The following is a 21156-nucleotide window of genomic DNA, read 5'->3' as shown; positions in this document are numbered from 1 at the left end:
TGTAGTTAATGTTTGATTTTTTCCCTTTCTTCTTTTTTGATGTGTGCATCTATTGCTAAAAACTGTCCTCTGAGGACTGCCTGTGCTGTGTCCCAAAGGTTTTGGTATGATGTGTTTTCATTCTGGTTTCATTCTAGGAATTTTTTTATTCCATCTCTGATATCTTTTATTACCAGTGGGGTCTGTAATCAGGTCTTGGCTGTAATCTTAATGGAAGCAGATTTCCAGGCCTTTCTTCTGTGGTACCACTGGGTAGGCTTGAACCGCCAACCTTTATGTCAGCAATGGAGCACAGACTGTGTCCCCTAGGGACCTTACTTAAACCTGGCTCCTTATCTGTGTATGACTCAACTTTCCTTAAAAACTCAGTCTCAGATACAGAAATGATAAGACTATTATGTATCAAGCAAGTGACATATTTCTCTCTTCATTAAGTAATAACACACTCCATTAGGAAACTTTTGAGTTATTATCTTCTTGGCTTAGATTATTATTACAGTAAAACCTGCAAAAGCTGGAACCTGTGTAAGGCAGAAACCTACCAGAGAAAGAAAACTCAAATATTTTCCACTAAAAAGAGAGATAGAAAAGTGGTAAGACTTTACCCTGTCAAAGGTGGAAAGCTTGTGAGATCTGGAAAAAACAAGGTGATCCCGTCGAGTTCTGGCTTTCATAGGTTTCACTGTATTTTTCTAACTACGGCCCCCTTGGTGGTACTAACGGTTAACAAAGCTAAATGAAAGGTGCCTCGGAAGAAAAGCCTGGTGATCTACTTCTGGGGGAAAAAAAACAGCCATTGAAAATCCCCGTAGAACACAGTCCTACTCTGACACACAACTTGAGGTGACTCGACAGCAACTGATTTCTTGTTTTGTTTTGTTTTTTGTACATGGTGCCAAAGAGATACTAGGAAGGCTAAGAAATGAAGGGACTTGAAAAACAGCTGTGATATGCTCCTCTGAGTACAAACACAAAACCAAAAAAAAGGTCAAAACAGTATTTAACAAATTCTTACAGCTAAAATCATCCTTACTTGACAATGCTGACAATAATCGAGCAAGATGAGGTTAAAGTAGGCCTCACTGTCAAACTGTTGTTGTTGCTGTTAGGTGCTGTCGACTCTGACTCACAGCGACCCTGTGTACAACAGAATAAAAACTGCCCTGTCCGGTGCCATTCTCACAATCGTTGCTACGTTTGAGCCCACTGTTGCAGCCTGTGTCAATCCACATCGTTGAGGGTCTTCCTTTTTGAGCGCCCTCTACTTTACCAAGCATGATGTTCTTCTCCAGAGACTGGTCCCTCATCACCGCCAAACTAGGAGACCACTAAAACAGCATTCAGATGTACAGAGCTTCTCAAAAGCTTTCTTATGCACATTATACCTTTTCATTCAGATTCACAGAACTTGTGTTTACAACCATGTCAGGCAAAAGCACACTAAGAAAGATAGGTAAGTACTCCACAAAGACATGTCCGTAAAGAGACATATGTTTACGCAAAACCACACACATCTCTATCTATATAAAATTACACACCTGGAGTGTAAACTAGCTAAAAAACTGGCTAATATTCCAAGGTATTAATACAGAAAGATGAGTTTAAATTAGAGTTTCTCAGCTTCAGAACTCTTAACACTTGGGCCGGGTAAGTCTATGTTGGGGGTGGGGGATCATCCTATGTGTTGTAGGATGTTTAGCAGCATCGCTGGCCTCTACACACTAGATGCCAGTAGCATCCCTCTTGCCCCTCAGTTGTGACAACCAAAAAACCCTCCAGACACTGCCAAACTGCTAAATGTCCACCAGGAGATAAAATCATCCCCGGCTGAGAACCACTGATTCAGATAAAGACTAAAACACAAAAAACCAAACCCGTTGCTGTCAAGTTGATTATGACTCACAGCGACCCTACAGGACAGAGCAGAACTGCCCCATATGCTTTCCAAGAAGCACCTGATGGATGTGAACTGCTGACCTTTTGGTTAGCAGCCGTAGGTCTTAACCACTACCCACCAGGGTTTCCAGATAAAGACTAGTGGGCATCATTTAGTCAAAGTAGAGGCTCCAAGTAACTCAAAAGTCTCAGGAATTACCTGCAAAACAATTCAGAAGTAAAGGTACTATTTCACAAACATGAGCCTCAAAGTTGTTTTAATATACAAATAGTAACAATAACCTGTTAAATTTAAAAAAAAATCATAACGCTGTAAAAATTGAAGCTAAGAGACACCTTACTGTTAGAGAGAACCCATGACTTGGATAAGTTTATAAAGACTTGTCTCAAACTAAGGTCATAAGATCTTTGGTCCAAAGCGCCTTTCCCTGAATATACCCACAGCAAGGTAGCTGTGTTTCCTGAATACCAGAAGTAATTTATGATATTTGATTTGCCTTAAATTTAAATCCATCAGTCTCTTTCCACAGCCCCATTCTCGCATGTGTAACTTCTACTCATCTCCTTTAGGTCTCAGCTTAAATGTCATTCTCCTCACTTACCAGGATGAGGTATTTTTTCTTATACACTAACAAAGTATTCTGTACTTCCTAGCCCTTAACTCAGTAGAGGATCATTTATATTGTCATGCTGCATCCCTAGTCTCTACGAAAGTGCCCAACATAAAGTAGGAGATCCATAAATATTGGCTGACTAATTGTTTTTTAAAAATTGCCTCCATGACTCAAGCCTTATAGGAACCATAGTCTTAGGGAGAAGTATAAAATTCTTTACTTTTATAGTCTCAAGTGTTTTTTCTGTATCATTTTATAATTCATGTAATCTGAGCAACATGGGGGTGGCTGCTCTCCCCATGCCCCCAACACACATGTGTGCACTTGTGCAAGAAGGTAGGCTGATAAATAATACTATGAATCTTCAGTGTTTTTTAATAAAACTGAGTCCTTTCAACTATTACTCAGTGGAATAACTACCAATGAATGAGTTCTTACTACTGAGCTCTCTGGCTTTCATTAGGACATTTTCCAATCTGTTAAAGGCACAGTCAAAATCAATTTTTAGCAGCAATGAGTTCAAACCTTTTTAAGTCATAGACACTCCTTCCCTCTGCCCCAGACAAAAAATCCTACTTGAAACGCTAATATATAAAACAAACCAAAGGAGATGGCTGATTGAAGAGAAGGTAGGGGAATCAAACCCCTACCCTGTCTGTTCAATCTTAGCCTCATCATCAAGGAGATTGTTGGAGGATCTTGAAGGAATCCTAAACTCTGCAGGCCATGGAAAAACCTTTCATCCAAAGCAGTCCTTCTCAAACTTTAATGTACATATTAGTCACCTGGACATCTTGTCAAAATGCAAATTCTAATTCAAATAGGTCTAGAGTGGGGTTTCAGATTCTTATTTCTAACAAAATCCCTGAAAATGCTGATGCTGCTGAGTCTACCAAACTCTTTGCAGAGCAAGGATCTAGATCACTGACCTCACCGAAAGAGCACCTTTACTTAGATTTGGTCCTTCGTTCTACTATATGTACACATGTATTTGAAACAAGCAAGAGGTAAGTGACAGGATGGCATATATCTTCAACATGCTTTTAAACATTAATTTTTTTCACTGGATCATTCAAATATAATAATTTATAATATACCCATGAAAAAAACCCCTACTCCACTGTGAATTAATTTTACGTTGACCAGGTGACTGTGAAGCGCATTACTCCTACCATTCCTCTGGCTGTTTTATTGCACTTTTATCAGAAGGAAGTGCAAGGAAGTAAAGCTGTCTAAAATAAAACAGTAATTTGAAAAAACTTATTTCATGAAATCTTAACAAATAAGACATGAAAATATCTTAAGTTGTTTGGTTTGGAAATCTACCTTATCCATGACACCATCATAGGTCAATCAAGATCCCCTGATATAATGAAAAAACAAAACTGTTTTGGTCATGTGAGCACTGTGGGTCTCCCATGCAGTTATATATATTACTGCCCTGTAAGGCATTAAAGATGAGGAAATTAAAGTTCAGAGCAATGGTTCTCAAACTTTTGTGAGCATCAGAATCACCCAGATAGCTTCTTAAAACACAGATTGCTGGGCCCTCACCTAATTCAGAAGGTCTGGGATAGGGCATGAGAATTTGCATTTCTCAAATTCCCAAGGGATGATGCTGCTGCCGACTGGTTTAGAGCAATGTTTCCCAAGTATAATGAATAAAACACTGATTCCAAGATATGTTCCTTGATACAAACTCTCACTGTGAACCATGTAACCAAGTTTGGCAAAAACTACTTACTATAAAACAAAAACAAAAACAAAAAAAACTACTTACTATAACTTCCTTCTTAAACATTCACCATACACTAGAGCATATGGAAGACTCAAAAGGCCCACAATAAAGAGATCTGTTTAACTTATTTCTCCATAGAACTCTTTATGCCAAATAATACTACAATGTAGAACACACTTTAGAAAAAACAGAATTAAGAGATTAAGCAAGATCACACTACTGAAAACAGCAGGACTAGGATTGTAACTCAGCTGCTGTGACTTCTCCTCAACTCTTTCCATTATTCCAAAGCAAAGAAAACTTGTACTTTTCTCCTTTTGCTAAAGAAATAATTATAATGCAAGGTATTAAAGCTCAATATAGATTTTTTAAAATAACAGCTTTGTTGACATATAATTCATATACAATAAATCCACTCTTAAAATACACAATTCAGTATTTTTTTTTATATTCACAACGCAGTGCAACTGCCATCACTGTCTAATTTCAGAATATTTTCATTACGCCCCCAAAAAACTCATACCCATTAGCAGTCACTCCCCTTTCTCCCCACCTATGTCCATAGCCCTAGGCAACTATTAAAATCTACTTTCAGTCTCTACGCACTTGCCTATTATGGATGTTTCATATAAAGGGAATGATACAATATACAGTCTTTTGTGTCTGGCTTCTTTCATGTTTTCAAGACCTGTCCATGTTGCAGCATGTATTAGTACTTCATTCCTTTTTATTGCTGAGTAACATTCCACTGTATGGGTAAATCACATTGCATTTATCCACCCATCAGTTGACGGACCTCTGGGTTGTTTCCACCTTTTTGGCTATTATGAATAATGCTACTGTGAACATTCGTGTACAAGTTTTTCAGTGGACATATGTTTTCATTTTTCTTTGGTATACACCACGAGTGGAACTGTTGGGTTATACAGTAAACTGCCTCTATGTTTAACCTTTTGAGGAACTGCCAGATTGTTTTCCAAAGCAGCATAATCAGTTTAATTACCACCACCAGCAGTGTTTAAGAGTATCAACTTCTCCACATCTTCATCAGTTACTGTCCACTTTTTTTGTTGTTGTTCTGCTTTTGTCCACCTTTTTTATTATATCCATTCTAGTGCATATGAGGTGTTTTCTCATTGTAGATTTGTCTTTCCCTAATGACTAGTGATGTTGAAAATTTCTTCACGTGCTTACTAGTCATTTGTATACCTTTTTGGGAGAAATGTCTATTCAGATCCTTTACCCAATTTTTAACTGGGTTATGTCTTTTTATTGTTAAGTTCTAGGAATTATCTGTATATTTTACATACGCAAGTTCCTTATCAGATACATGTTTATTAATATTTTCTTCCATTCTGAGTTGTCTTTTCACTTTCTTGATGGTGTCCTTTGAAGCACAAAGTTCCTGATTTTGATGGAATAATTTATCTAATTCTCCTTTTCTTTCTTGTGTTTTGGTGTCATAACTAAGAAATCATTGCCTGTTCCAAGGTCAAGAAGATTTACTCCTAGATTTTCTTCCAAGAGTTTTATAGTTTTAGCTCTTACATTTATGGGTATGATCCATTTTGAATTAATTTTTGTGTATGGTATGAGGTAGGGTTCCAACTTTATTCTTTTGCATGGCGATATCCAGTTGTCCCAGTACCATCTGTTGAAAATACTAATCTTTCCCCTTGAATTGTCCTGGCACCCCTGTCAAAAGTCAGCTGACCAAAACTGTAAGGGTTTATTTCTGGATTCTCAATTCTATTCCACTGATGTATGAATACGCCAGTACCACACTGTCTCATTTACTGTAGCTTTGTAGTTAAGTTTCAAAATTGGGATATGTCAGTCCTCCAACTCTGTTCTCTTTTTTAACACTGTATTGACTATTCTGGCTCCCTTGAATTCCTGTATGAATTTTAGGATCAGCTTGTTAATTTCTGCAAAAAAAAAAAAAAAAAGGCGGCTGGGATTTTAATAGGGATTGCATTAATCTGTAGATTGCTTTGGGTAGTACCGCCAACGTAATAATATTAAGTCTTCCAATTCATGAACATGGGATGTCTTTCCAATTTCGTAGGTCTTCTTTAATTTCTTTCAATGATGTTTTCTGGTTTTCAGCGCACAAAGTCTTACACCCTTTTGTTAAATTTATTCCTAAGTATTTTATTCTTTTTGATGCTATTGCAAATGAAACTGTTTTCTTAATTGTACTTTCGGATTGTTCATTGCTAGTGTACAGAAATATAACTGATATTTGTATATTGATCTTGTTTCCTGCAACATCACTGAACTCATTTATTACTTCTGATAGGTTTGTGTGTGTGCGTGTGTGAATTCCTTAGGATTTTCTATATACAAAATCACATCATCTGCAAACTGAAATAGTTTTAACTTTCCAATCTAGATGCCTTTTCCTCCCTTGCCTGACTGCCCCAGCTAGAACCTCCAGTACAACATTGACTGAAGTGACAGAGCAGACATCCTTGTCATGTCCCTGATCTTAGAGGACAAATTTTCAGTTTTTCACTATTAAATGTGATTTCAGCTGTGGGATTTTTGTAGCTGTTCATTATTAGGTTGAGGAAGTTCCCTTCTATTCCTAGTTTGTTCAATGTTTTTATCATGAAAGGGTACTGGATTTTGTCAATGCTTTCTCTATGTCTATTGAGACGATCATGTGGTTTTTATCCTTCATTCTATTAACATAGTGTATTACATTGTTGATTTCATATGTTTAACCAGCCTTGCATTTTCTGGGATAAATCCCACCTGGACATGGTATATAGTCTTTTTATATGTTACTTCTTTTTTTATATATTCAGTTTCATTTGGTTAAAGTTTTATCTCTGTAACAAAATAAAAATTAAGTAAAGCCAACCTTGTATGTCAGAAAAAAAAGTATCTCAGCTGGTGTTGGGAAACTTAAGCTATCCAGGCTACCAAATAAAGTGAACAAGTTTTGGAATAAACTGTTCTTATTAAACATGCTCTCTGGTCAAACTATAAAATAAATGCTAAGGAAATTCAAAACAGAGGCCTCCCCCTGCCCACCCAAGATCTGTGTATCTTTAATCATTAAAAAATAAAAACACACACCCCCCTGAAGATACAGCAATGAACCCTTAGGATTGCTGCCACTGAAGATATTATTCTTGAATCTAATATGGGCTTAAGACTCAGTCTTTGTATCCAGTCAAAACCTGCTTTAAATAGTTGGTCTTATTTTCAAAGCCTAGAAGGCAGCAATAAGGCATGAATAATAATTCCAACAAGAAGCCACCTATGCTGTTGCACAGACATGCTTTGACACACTACTTTGCCTTATGAAAACTGACATCTTCACATGCAATAATATAGCACAATTATCTTGGTTAGATTTTTACCTTACTAGTATACTCTTTCAAAATGTCTAGAAGTAATATCACATTTCTATAACTTAAAAAATAAGTTTTGAAATTACTATGAAAAAAATTTATTCAATAAAAATCAACGGAGAAAGAATCCATTTAGAATTTAGAGAGAGGCAGTGTAAAACCACTGGTAACTACTATTTGGGGCCATCTTATAAGACGGTTGCATAGAGTTATGGTGTTATTTAGTAATTTCCTTGGACAGGGTTCAACACAGACCTGCCAAAATGTTTAAGAAAAAGATAGGCCAAGAGGAACATTAAGCTTTAAAAGTATAAATATCTCAATAAGACTACTTCAATAATAATAATGATACATTATATCCTAAATATCCGTTAAAATACTTATTCTTCCCAACCAGGCACACAACTGTGGGTTCATGAAGGGTTTATACAATTTCTTGGTCTTACCTCATCTATGTTTCTAAGCCATTTGCTGATGTTTTCAAAACTTTTACCATTGGTGATGTCATATACTAGCATAATACCCATTGCTCCTCTGTAGTAGGAGGTTGTGATGGTGTGAAATCGCTCCTGGCCTGCTGTATCCCTGAAATAAACAGCCAAGAATTTATATTAAGCATTTTGATATCACTTTATTCCAGATAAAGAACAAAAGAGTAGAAGAGCTCTGCAAGATAAACACAGACTAAAACCCACTGTATATCACAATACAAAACAGAATGGCCACTCATTTAATTCTTAGGTGGTCAACAACTGTGGCTCTTATACATGTGAAAAAAATAAATTAGTGACGTACCCATACTGAATGGAAATAAAGAAGTAAAAACAGCAGAAAACAGAAACATGTTAAACTCTTGAAGTTATTTAATGAACACCAGCAAGCACCATGAAAATTGTTGGAAATCCATTTTACTTAGTGACTTAGTTGCTAATGAAATACAAAAGCGTGTGGGATTTTTAAAACTTTAAAGGACTATGGTATAGCTATATTTATTTAAAATTTACAAAAAGTTTTAAAGATAGCCTCATTTGTAAAACACAAAACTATGTAAATAGGAATATTTATCTTTTCTTTTCTTTTAAATATTATTCCATTGTGTTTTCAGTGAAAGTTTACACACCAAATTAGGTTCCCATTTAACAATTTCTACACCAATTATTCAGTGACATTGGTTACATTTTTCACAATGTGTCAACATTCTCATTATTTCCATTCTGGTTGTTTTCTCTCCAGTAATCTAGTTTCCTTGCCCTGTTACAGTGTCATCTTTGCTTTAGAATAACTGTTGACTGTTTCAATTCATATAGATGATTTTTTAAAGGAGTGCAGTACTCACGGGTAATTTTCTTTATTTTATGAGCCAATCTGTTATTTAGCTAAAAGACCTCAGGAGATAGTTTCAGTTCAAGGTTTAAAGAGTATCTCAGGGCGACAATCTGGGAAAGGCCTCTAATCTCAACTGGCCCAGTAAATCTGGACTTTTTAAGAATCTGAGTTTTGTATTACATTTTTCTCCCATTCTATCAGGGTCTATCTATTGTAGCCCTGATAAGAATGGCTGGTAGTGGTAGCTGGGCACCATCTAGTTCTTCTGGTCTCAGGGTAGATGAGGCCATGGTTTGTGTAGACTGTTAGTCCTGTAGAGTACTTTCTTCTGAGTCTTTGGTTTCCTTACTTCTCTTTTGCTCCAGACAAGTAGAGACCAACAGTTCTATCTTAGATGGCCACTCACAAACTTTTAAGACTCCAGACACTACTCACCAAACCGTGATGTAGAACATAAACTTTATGAACTATGGTCTTATGCCTTCAAGCCCAGAAAACCTATTCTGCAAGGTGTCTGATTATGTCTAAGAAGTATCTGTAACTGTGCTGTTATGTGCTTTACTATATATATGAATATATATGCATGCATACACATACAGATACACCTATATATGCACACAAATATATGTACGTATACAAGCACACGTATATTTTTTGGTTGTTGTTGCAAAATTATGTATGTGATAGTATTTACCAAAAATGTCCTTTTTTCTTGTATACTTCTTAATGACATCATTTACCTTGTTAAAGCTGTGTGTACTTCACCCACATTTGGTGTTACCCTTCTCATCATCAAAAATAACAAGTGTCTACTATCTAGGGAGTGATTTCTCCCTCACCCCCACAACACATCCCTGGTAACCACCAATGAACGTTGGTTTCTGTATTGTATACCTATTCTTGTCTTTTTATAAAAGTGAGATCATACGATACTTGTCCTTTTGTGATTGACTTATTTCACTCAGCATAATGTCCTCTGGATTCATCCTTGTTGTAAGATGGTTCAAGTGGCCATCTAAGATACTCCATTGGTCCCACCAATCTGGAGCAAGGGAGAATGAAGAAAACCACAGACACAAGGGAAAGATTAGTCCAAAGGACTAATGGACCACAACTACCACGGCCTCCACCAGACCGAGTCCAGCACAACTAGGTGGTGCCCAGCTACCACCACCGACTGCTCTGACAGAGATCACAATAGAGGGTCCAGGACAGAGTGGGAGAAAAAGTGTAGAACAAAATTCTAACTCACAAAGCAAGACCAGACTTACTGGTCTGACAGAGACTGGAGAAACCCCGAGAGCATGGCCCCTAGGAACCCTTTTAACTCAGTACTGAAGTCACTCCCTTCAGTCAAAGATTAGATAGGCCCATAAAACCAGACTTAATGGGCAAACCAGCCCAAGGGCAAGGACGAGAAGGCAAGAGGGACAGGAAAGCTGGTAATGGGGAACCCAAGGTCGAGAAGGGGTGAGTGTTGACACGTCGTGGGGTTGGCAACCAATGTTACAAAACAATGTGTATTAACTGTTTAATGAGAAACTAATTTTCGCTGTAAACCTTCATCTAGAGTACAATAAAAAACAAATTAAATTAAAACTGTTTCAAGAACTCATCATTATTCTTTGTGGCTGTGTAGTATTCCACTGTATGTATGTACCACATTTTGCTTATCCATTCATCAGTTGTTGGGCAGTTGGTTGTTTCCATTTTTTTGCTATTGTGAATAGTGCTGCAATGAACATAGGTGTGCACATTGTTTGTGTCTCTTCTGTTAGATCTTTAGGGTGCATTCCTAGGAGGGGGACTGCTGGACCATAAGGTAGTTCTATTTCTTGTTTTTTCAAGAAACACCATATTGTCTTCCATGTGGTTGTACAATTTTACAATCCCAACAGCAGTGGATAAGGGTTCTAATCTCCCCATATCCTTTCCAGCATTCGTTGTTTTCTGTTTTGTTTCGATCAGTGCCATTTTAGCAGGGGTGAGACGGTATCTCATTGTAGTTTTGGTTTGCTTCTCTCAGATGGCTAATGATTGCGAGCATTTTTTCACTTGTTTTTTGGCTGCTTGAATGTCCTCTTTGATGAAGCGTCTGTTCATGACCTTTGCCCATTTTTTAATTGGGTTGTCTTTTTGTTGTTGAGCTACTGAGGTTATCTACATATTTTAGAGATCAGACCCTTATTGGACATGTCCTTCCTGCAGATTTTTTTCCCACTCTGTAGGTTATCTTTTTACTCTGTCGATAAAGTCTTTTGATGAGCATAAGTATTCATTTTTATGAGGTTCCAATTATCTAATTTGTCTTCTGTTGTTCATGCCTTTATAGTTCTGTTTGATATACTTTTTAAATTAGGCCCCATAGTTTTGTCCCTATGTTTTCCTCCAAGAAACTTTACAGTTTTAGGTTTAACATTTAGATCTTTGATCCATTTCAAGTTAGTTTTTGTGTATGGTGTGAGGTATAGGTACCATTATTTTTTTAATGCCTTCAAACCAAAAGTTGAGGATGTATTTTGCTCCTGTAATTATCCCCTATCATTTGCATCACCAATTTCTTCATCTTTTATGGATCATTTTCATCAGCATACAAACATGTTTTAGTATTTCATTAAAAAAATAAAAAGTGAAACAACAAAAAAAAACCCTCAACCCCACACCCCCTCCAGCTAACACTTCATTCCTCTGTCCCCCTACCCAGCAAACTTTTTAAAAGCTTCTAATTTTGAAATAATTACAGGCTCACAGGAAGCTGTAAAAATACAGCTTTCCCCAACAGTAACATTTTATATTAACTATAGTACAATGAGTAAAACCAGGAAATTGACATAGGTGCAATCTACAGAACTTATTCAAGTTTCATCAGTTTTTACATGCACTCATGTATGTGTGTGTGAGTGTGTATGTACAATTCTCTGCAATTTTATCACATGTACAGATTTGTATAACCACCACCACAAATAAGATAGAGACCTGTTCCATCACCATAGGGAACATCTTCATGCTCTACCACTTTATGGTTGCAGCCCCCCTCTCCCCTCAGTTTCCATCAATACCTAACCTTGCCCATTAATCTGCTTTCCATTTCTAAAATTCTGTCATTTCCAGAGTGTTACATAAATGGAATCATGTAGTATGAGACCTTTGGAAACTGGCTTTGTTCAGTATAATGCCCCTGAGATCCATCTCAGGTTGGTTCGTGTATCACTAGCCTGTTCCTTTTTATTGCTAAGTAGTGTTCTATGGTATGAGGCACCACCGCTTGTTTAAACATTCACCTGTTGAAGGACAGTTGAGTTGTTTCCAGTATTTTGCTATTACAAATAAAGCTAGCTCCCATGAACTTTTATACACAGGTTTTTGTATGGACTTAAGTTTTTATTTCTCTAGGACATTAGGAATATTATTGCTAGGTCATACGGTAAGTGACCCTTTATAAGACACTGCCAAACTTTTCCACAGTGGCTGTATCACTTTACACTCCCACTAGCAATGTATGAGAGATCCAGCTTCTTTGCCATGTCCCCAGCATTTGGTGTTGTCACTATTTTTTATTTTAGCTGTTGTAATGGGCATGTAGTAACATCTCATCATCATTTAATTTGTATTTCCCCAACAGCTAATGATGCTGAACATCTTTTCATGTGCTTACTTGTCATCCATGTATCCTCCTGATGAAATGTCTGTTCATGTCTTTTACCTATTTTCTAATTGGATTGTTTGCTTTTTCTTTTACTGTTGAATTTTGAAAGTTCTTTATATACGTGTCTGTTGTCAGATATGTAGTCTGCAAATATTTTCTCCCAAATATTGAAATACAAGTCTGTAGAGCTTGTCTTTTCATTCTTTGTACAGGGTCTTCTGTAGAGTAAAAGTTTTTAATTTTGTTGAAGTCTAATTTATTGATTTTTTTTCTTTTATGGATTATACTTTTGGTGTCATGTCTAAGAACTTTTCACCTAGTCCTAGGTCCCAAAGATTTCCTATGTTTTCTTCTAAAAGTTTTATAATTTTATATTTAAGTTGATGACATCGAGTTAATTTTGGTATATGGTGTGAATTTTAGGTAGAGGTTCATTTTTTTGGCCTATGGATGTCCAATTAGGAGCTCTGGCGGTGATCTGAGCCCACCAGCCGCTCCCCAGGAGAAAGATGTGGCAGTTTGCTTCTGTAAAGATTACAGCCTTGGAAATCCTGTGGAACAGCTCTACTCCGTCTTATAGGGTTGTTAATCGACAGCAATGGGTCTGGTTTGGTTTATGGATGTCCAATTTACTCCAGCACCACTTGTTGAAAAAGACTCTCCTTCCTCCACTGAACTGCTTATATACTTTTATCAAAAATCAGTTGGTTGAACTTGTGAAGAGGTCTATTTCTGGATTCTTTATCCTGCTCCATTGGCCTATGCATCTATCCCATCACCAATACCATACTGTGTTAATAAGTGTACCTAAATAAAAAGTCTTAAAACCATACAGCAGTGATTCTTCTAACTTTAACATTCTTTCAGTTATTCTAGACTTTCCACATAAATTTTAAGATAAGCTAGTCTACATCTACTAAAAAAAAAAATCTTAGCAGCAAACTTTTTAAGGAGTCATTTCTAGTTGCTGTCTCCTCAAATTCATTCCTCAACTAATTCCAACTGGACTCCTATAACTATGACACTACCAAGACTGCTCTTCAAATATGTTTCCAATGACCTTCCGATTACCAAATCCAGTGATTACTTCCCTTTTATATATCTTAATAACTCAGCACAATTTCACACAGTTGACTACCTTCTCTTTCTTGAAACACTTTATTCTCTTGACTTTTCAAATGTCACATGTTTTTTGCTCTTCATTCTATGTCATTGGTTACTCATTCTCTGTCTTTTGTCACTAGCTCCTACATCTCTCTCTGAATATTAGAAAGCCCAGAACTCTGTCATGGACCTCCTCCTCTCCCTTATTTATAGTATCACTCTAGTGCCTTCATCTATTTCCATAGCATAAATATGTCACATATTAAAGCTACCAATATGACTTCCAAATTTACCTTTCTAACCCTTATGTCTCCTAGAAACTCTAGATTTTTACACTCAACCACCTCTTGATAAGTGCAAATAAATGTTACCTTAAACTTAGTAGACTCTAAAATAAATACAGTACATCGACAGGGAACTGTCAGAAACTCAAGCCAGATTCAGAAGAGGACATGGAACCAGGGATACCATTGCTGATGTCAGATTGATCGCGGCTGCAAGCAGAGAATACCAGAAAGATGTTTACCTGTGCTTTATCAACTATGCAAAGGCATTCGACTATGTGGATCACAACAAATTATGGATAACACTGCAAAAAATGGGAATTCCAGAACACTTCATTGTGCTCATGAGGAACCTGTACATGAGTCAAGAAGCAGTTGTTTGGACAGAACAAGGGATATCGCATGGTTTAAAGTCAGGAAAGGTGTGCATCAGGGTTGTATCCTTTCACCGTATTTATTCAGTCTGTATGCTGAGCAAATAATCCAAAAAGCTGGACTGTATGAAGAAGAACACTGCATCAGGATTGGAAGAAGACTCATCAACAACCTGTGTTTATGTAGATGACACAACTTTCCTTGCTGAAAGTGAAGAGGACTTGAAGTGCTTACTGATGAAGATCAAAGACTACAGCCTTCAGTATGGATGAAACCTCAACATAAAGAAAACAAAAATCCTCACAACTGGACCAATAAGCAACATCATTATAAACAGAGAAAATACTGAAGTAGTCAAGGATTTCATTTTACTTGGATCCACAATTCAATGCCCACAGAAGGAGCAGTCAAATCAAACGACACATTGCACTGGGCAAATCTGCCACAAAAGACCTCTTTAAAGTGTTAAAAAGCAAAGGGGTCACTTTGAGGACTAAGGTACGTCTGACCCAAGCCATGGTGTTTCCAACTGCCTATTATGCATGTGAAAGCTGGACAATGAATATAGAAGACTGAAGAAGAACTGACGCCTTTGTATTGTGGTGCTGGCAAAGAATACTGAATATACCATGGACTGCCAAAAAAACAAACAAATCTGTCTTGGAAGAAGTATAGCCAGGATGCTCCTTAGAAGCAAGGATGGCAAGCCTTTGTCTCACATACTTTGGACATGTTGTCAGGAGGGACCAGTCCCTGGAGAAGGATATCATGCTTGGTAAAGTAGAGGGTCAGTGAAAAAGAGGAAGACCCTCAACGTGACAGACTGACACAGTAGCTACAACAATGGGCTCAAACATAACAACGATTATGAGGATGGCGCAGGACCAGGCAGTGTTTCATTCTGTTGGACATAGGGTCACTAGGAGTCAGAACCGACTCGACAGCACCTAACAACAACAATAACAAAATAAATAAGCAGAACTCTTCTTTTCTCCTATAACCTACTCCTCCCTCAATGTTCCCATCTCAGTAAATGACAACATCATCTGGACAGATGCTCAAAGCAAAAATATAGGAGTTATTGTTGATTACTGGTTTCTTCACCCCTACAGCCATCAAGTCCTTTGCCTCTACCTACAAAGAATACACTAAATGTGTCCTCTGGTTGTTATCTCCCTATTACCACTCTATTACAACGTAATTTATTGGGGAACCCCTCCCCTCCTGCCCAGATATTCAAAGTTAATTTTACAAACTAATCACAGTAACTAAGTTGTCCTTTAGAGAGAGTATATTTGTATCTTCTATTTTTCTCATTTTCAATTTCTTGTTTTATCTTTTATTAATCTTATCATGTATTTAGTTACAAGATGTCTTCAATCAGGTGTAATTATAAACGCTCTCATGAAAAAAACAGTCAAAGATTTGTCTCATCAAAGTAGTAGAAATAGCCTAGTTCTTTTCTGAACTGGTAAAAAGAATAAATTAACTAATAATTCCATTCCTTAAGAGAGGGGTTAAAATCTCCTACTTAAAATCCAGGCTGAAATTGTACTTATCCAAGACAAAGAGTGTGAGGGACCTGGGCTAGAGTAGTGCGTCACAGCTATAGTGTAGTAGGGGCAGAAAATCTTCATGTCCATTTTTGTCATAAGTAATAACCATTTAGAGAGAATATATTCCACAGCACTACACTAAGAACACCACCCCAACATTCCAGCTATTATATACTTCCTCCTTCCCTGCTCACTCACATTATACAATTAGCAAATTATATACGCACTTCAAATCTATGACTAAATTCTCCACCATGAAAGAATACACTGCAAAAGGGACTTGTACTTTCCAAAACCTAAATCAAGAGGACCTAGAGAGAGGATTTAATATTATAATGCTAATCAGTTATAAAATATCAAAATAAAAGATTTTGAAACATTAATGCTCCTTCCGGAAAGAAAGGTAATCACTACTTATGTTCAAAGTTTCTGTTCTGATCCATGGCATACTTCTGATTTTTTTGTCTACTCCATTCTTCCAGAACCTCTTACCTAATTTTCCTCTCTTTTTAATATGATCCTCTCACTAAAAAAATCTTAAGCTTTTTATACCTCGTTTTCATTTGTATATGTATTTCATACATTTATACTTTTTCAATATGGCTGTATCTGCCCACAAAATGTCCTGGCTTCTTGATTCCTTTATGTCAAATTATTCTTTTCCTGGGTCCTGCCTGGATTCTCATTTCACTGGCTCCTGCCAATTGTTAAGGCAATCAACAATTTATTTCAAATCTGGGAAAAGGGGCATCGCTTCACTACTTCAAGGCTAATCGGTGACCCTTTGCCCAGGGTTAAAAATAGCCACAGCTGCTGGTTCATCTGTAAAATTATTTTTAGGTTTGCTTGAACACGTATGGCCAGGTCTAAAAGCAGCAGGTTGAATCCAATAAGCAAAACCTAAAAAACTCGTTGCCGTGGAGTCAATTCCGACTCATAGCGACCCTATAGGACAGAACAGAACTACCCCATAGGGTTTCCAAGAAGTGGCTGGTGGATTTTAACTGCTGACCTTCTGCTTGGCAGCCAAACTCTTAACCACTGCACCACCAGGGCTCCCCAATAAGCAAAAGTAAGTGTTAAATAACTGAAGAGCAATTAAACAACATACATGTTCACAATGTCTTTTTATGTCACCATAATACACGTTTTTAATTGTTTTCAAAACCACTCACTTTCTTTTCTTCAGATATTAAAAACTTTCCCCAGCCTGTGCAGTATGATCAAGTATCTGAAATTATTAGCCAATGGCAAGAGAATTTTCCTTACATAAAATAAGAGTTTCACAAGGGGCGGAGCCAACATGGCACTAAAGACAGAAGCAACACGCCGTCCCTCCACAGCCAAGACCCGAAAAACTAAGTAAAACAGAGACAAACGTCAATCCTGGAACCCTAAACATCAAATGAAGGGATAAAGAACTCAGCCAAGCAACGAATGGAATAAGAAACTGATAGAAAACAGAGGGCGAGAAGAGATACATGCAGAGTTCCTCTATCAGCTAATGTGGCACGGATTCGCCAACTTGGACTACTGTCAAATATCGGTGGACAGGGAGTATGGGAAAGCAGTTTCACAGAGCTCCCAGAAGGAGACAGAGCACCCGGTAACCAGCGATATATGCCTTCCCACCCTCTATCCTTCTCCCGCATGCTCCACCTCTGCTGCTTCATAGCTGGCTGCAGTAGCTCGGCCGGCCAGGAAGTGCAGGGTCCCTGCCACTTGGATTCGCCCCACCCACATCGGAGATTGGCGGACAGGAAGTACAGGAAAGCAGCTTCACAGAGCTCCCAGCAGAAGACAGAAAAACCAGTAATCAGGGATATACGCTTTCCCACCTCCTACCCTTCATCACCCCCACTCGGCCTCTCTGCTTCCAGCGGCCACAGTCTCCTGGCCAGCAGGCATCAGCTTCAGCCCTGTGCTACTTGGATTCGACCTGCTCATGATGGCCGGCTCCCTGAGTGCCACTTGTTTGTTGCTAGTGTTGCTTTTTTCCACTTCTTTTAGTTTCTTCCATACCTCTCACCACCTCTCCCTCCTCTCTCAAATGCCTGGATCCGTGTACCATCTCTGCTTCTTCTTGAAAGGCTGTGAAGCGCCGCTGGACTGTGGAACTGCTTCCTGGCCCAAGCCGCCACACTGGTGGGATCCACAGGTCTTTTTTTTTGGATTTGTACTGTTTTGTTGGTTTGTTTTCTTTTTCTTTTCTCGGCTTGGGAGCCCCTTCTAGTCGAGCTGTACTGCGCAGCTTGGGAGATACTTCACTGGTTTGCTTAGCCACGCGGTGGGATCTCTGGGGGCATTTTTCTTTTTTTTTTGTTTTCTTTTGTTTCTTTTTGTCTTTCATTTCTCAGTTTCTAGTCTCTCTATACTTACCTTCTCTTCCTGTCTCCTGAATACCTGGTGCTGTGTGACATTTATACCCCTTCTAGCCAGGCTGTACTTCACAGTCTGGGAGCAACCTCTCCAGTCTTTGAAGCCGCACCAGTGGGATCCCTGGGGGCTTTGCTTTTCCTTCCTTTCATCTTTCTTTTCCTAATTTTTATTTATTTATTTTCTTTCTCCTTTGTTTTTCTCCACTTCTCGGCTTCTCATCTCTCCACTCCAATGGCAACCTCCCTTAGGACTCCTTTGTTTGTTTGTTTTTGACTCCTGTTTCTCTCTCCTCTTTCCCATACCCATCTTAGCTCCACACATCACAATCTCCCTCTTCCTTCCTGCCTACCTACACCGTGCGCTGAACATCAAACCCCCGAGCAGCACGGGTACAGCCTACTAGAACCTGTCCAGCACTGACTCCCAGCCCACACTGTCGGCCCTAGTATGTGCCACAAACAACCCATCCCAGCAACTCCCCTTCAACTGGACCTGCCCTGCTGCACCACAGCTGAGCAACTGGCCCTGCCCACTGGACAAGAAGGTGAAAAGTACTGTGCACACAGATGAGCCAGCAACAAAGAACGCACAGCCTACCTGCTCACACATACCCAAATAAAACAAAAAATCAGGACAAAACAAACGAATCTACAATCAATAAATGAAGAAAATAACTAGTGAATGTCCTGAAGACAGGAGACAATACCAAAACACATTAAAAAAAAAAAAAAAGAAAAAAAAGACAGGATGGGTCCAGTAGGCATCCAGAATAAAATACCAGATGACTTTCCAGTAGAAGAAAAGGCACCAGAACTACCTGATAGGGAATTCAAATCGCTAATATTCAGAGCTATCCAAGAGTTGAAGCAAAAAGCAGGCAAAAATGAGGAAAAAATATACAAATTCATGGAAAATACAGAAAAAAAAAATGGAAGAATTCAGGAAAGTAACACAGGAACATAATGCCGAAATAAATTCACAACTAGAAATCATACAAAAACAGTAATTAGAAATCCAAAAGATGAGCAAGATTTCAGAAATGGACAGCGTCACAGAAGGGCTGAGGAGCAAGTTTGAAACAATGGAAGACAGGATCAGCAAAACTGAAGACAAACACTTCAATATAACTCTATTTCAGGAAAAATCGGAAAAAAGAATGAAGAAACCCTGAGAATTATGTGGGATACTATCTGCAAGTGATCGGAGTTCTAGAATGGGGAGAAAACAGAAAACACAAAGAGGATCACTGAAGAACTGCTGACAGAAAACTTCCCCAATATCATGAAAGATGAAAAGCTGACCATCCAAGAAGCTCAACGAACCCCATATAGGACAGACCCCAAAAGAAAATCACCAAGGCATATTATAATCACACTCGCTAAAACCAAAGACAAACAAAGAATCCTGAGCGGAGAAAAACAAAAAGTCACATACGGAGGAGAAACAATGAGACTAAGCTCGGATTATTCAGCAGAAACCATGCAAGCAAGAAGGCAATGGGATGACATACATAAAAACTTGAAAGAAAAACCTTGCCAGCCAAGAATAAGGTATCCTGCAAAACTCTCATTCAGATATGATGGTGAAATTAGGACATTTCCAGATAAACAGAAATTAATAGACTATGTAAACACCAAACCAAATTTACAAGAATTATTAAAGGAAGTCCTTCTGTCTGAGAACAAACAACATCAGGCCACAGGCTGAATCTAGGAAATGAACTCTCAAGGACTATCCAAAACCAAAGAACTACAACAGGGAACCAGAGAGGTTAATCTGTAGATGACAACATCAGAACAAAAGAAGGGGGGGAATAAACAGTGGAGGTATACAACTTTCTAATGGAGTGGAAGGCAAGGCGATACCAAGTAATAATAGACTGGTTCAAACCTAGGAAGACAAGGGTAAATTTCAAGGTAACCACAAAGAAAGTTAAAAAACCTACTCATCAAAATAAAGAAGAAAAACATAAAGTCTCCGTAAACACAAAATCTACAAAAACAAAAGAAATGGAAAAAAAATCCACAAACAAAAGGAATTCAGCACAGGACAGTAAGAGGAACAAAACGTCAGCACCACAAAAAAAAAGCACTACAAAATGACAGCAATAAACTCACACCTATCAATAATTACACTGAATGTAAATAGCCTAAATGCACCCATAAAGAGACAGAGAGTAACAGAATGGATAAAAAAACAGAATCTATCAATATGCTGTCTACAAGAGACACACTTCAGAAAAAGAGACTTAAATTTATTAAAAATCCAAGGATGGAAAAAAATATATCAAGCAAACAACTACCAAAAAAGAGCAGGAGTGGCAATACTAATCTCAGATAAAACATACGTTAAACAAAATCCACCATAAAAGACAAAGGGCACTATATCATGATTAAAGAGACAATCCATCATGAAGACATAACCATAATAAACATCTACACACCCAATGACAGGGCTAAAAAATACATAAAACAAACTCTAACAGCACTGAACACACCACTCTCAGTAAAGGACAGAATATCTAGAAAGAAACTCAACAAAGATACAGAAGACCTAAAGGGCACAATCGGCGAACTTGACCTCACAGACATATATAGAATGCTCCACCCAAAAGCTGCAAAGTACACAGTCTTTTCCAACACACATGGAACGTTCTCCAGAATAGACCACATCTTAGGCCACAGAGCAACCTTCAACAAAATCCAAAACACTGAGATAATACAAACTATCTTCTCTGACAACACCATCAAGGTAGACATTAACAACATGAAGAGTAGGGAAAAAAAATCAATCACATGGAAACTAAATAACACCCTGCTTACAAACCACTGGGTAATAGAATAAATCAGAGATAGAATAAAAAAATTCCTAGA

The 21156-nt window shown here is 37.9% G+C and overlaps 1 protein-coding gene across 1 annotated transcript in view; it reads right to left on the bottom strand.

Moving 5' to 3' along the window:
- The window catches only part of RAB10 (RAB10, member RAS oncogene family), a 112756-nt gene that overhangs the window by 13029 nt on the left and 78571 nt on the right, over positions 1-21156 (bottom strand). Inside the window, exon 3 of the mRNA XM_004377583.2 lies at positions 8060-8198. Coding sequence (XP_004377640.1) covers positions 8060-8198 — 139 coding nt within the window. The remainder of the gene's footprint in view (positions 1-8059; positions 8199-21156) is intronic.

This window comes from Trichechus manatus, unplaced genomic scaffold (genome assembly GCF_000243295.1).
Source record: "Trichechus manatus latirostris isolate Lorelei unplaced genomic scaffold, TriManLat1.0 scaffold00052, whole genome shotgun sequence".
NCBI classification, from domain to species: domain Eukaryota; kingdom Metazoa; phylum Chordata; class Mammalia; order Sirenia; family Trichechidae; genus Trichechus; species Trichechus manatus.
Note: the sequence above shows the minus strand (reverse complement) of the source record. Positions and strands in the feature narration are given on the sequence as shown.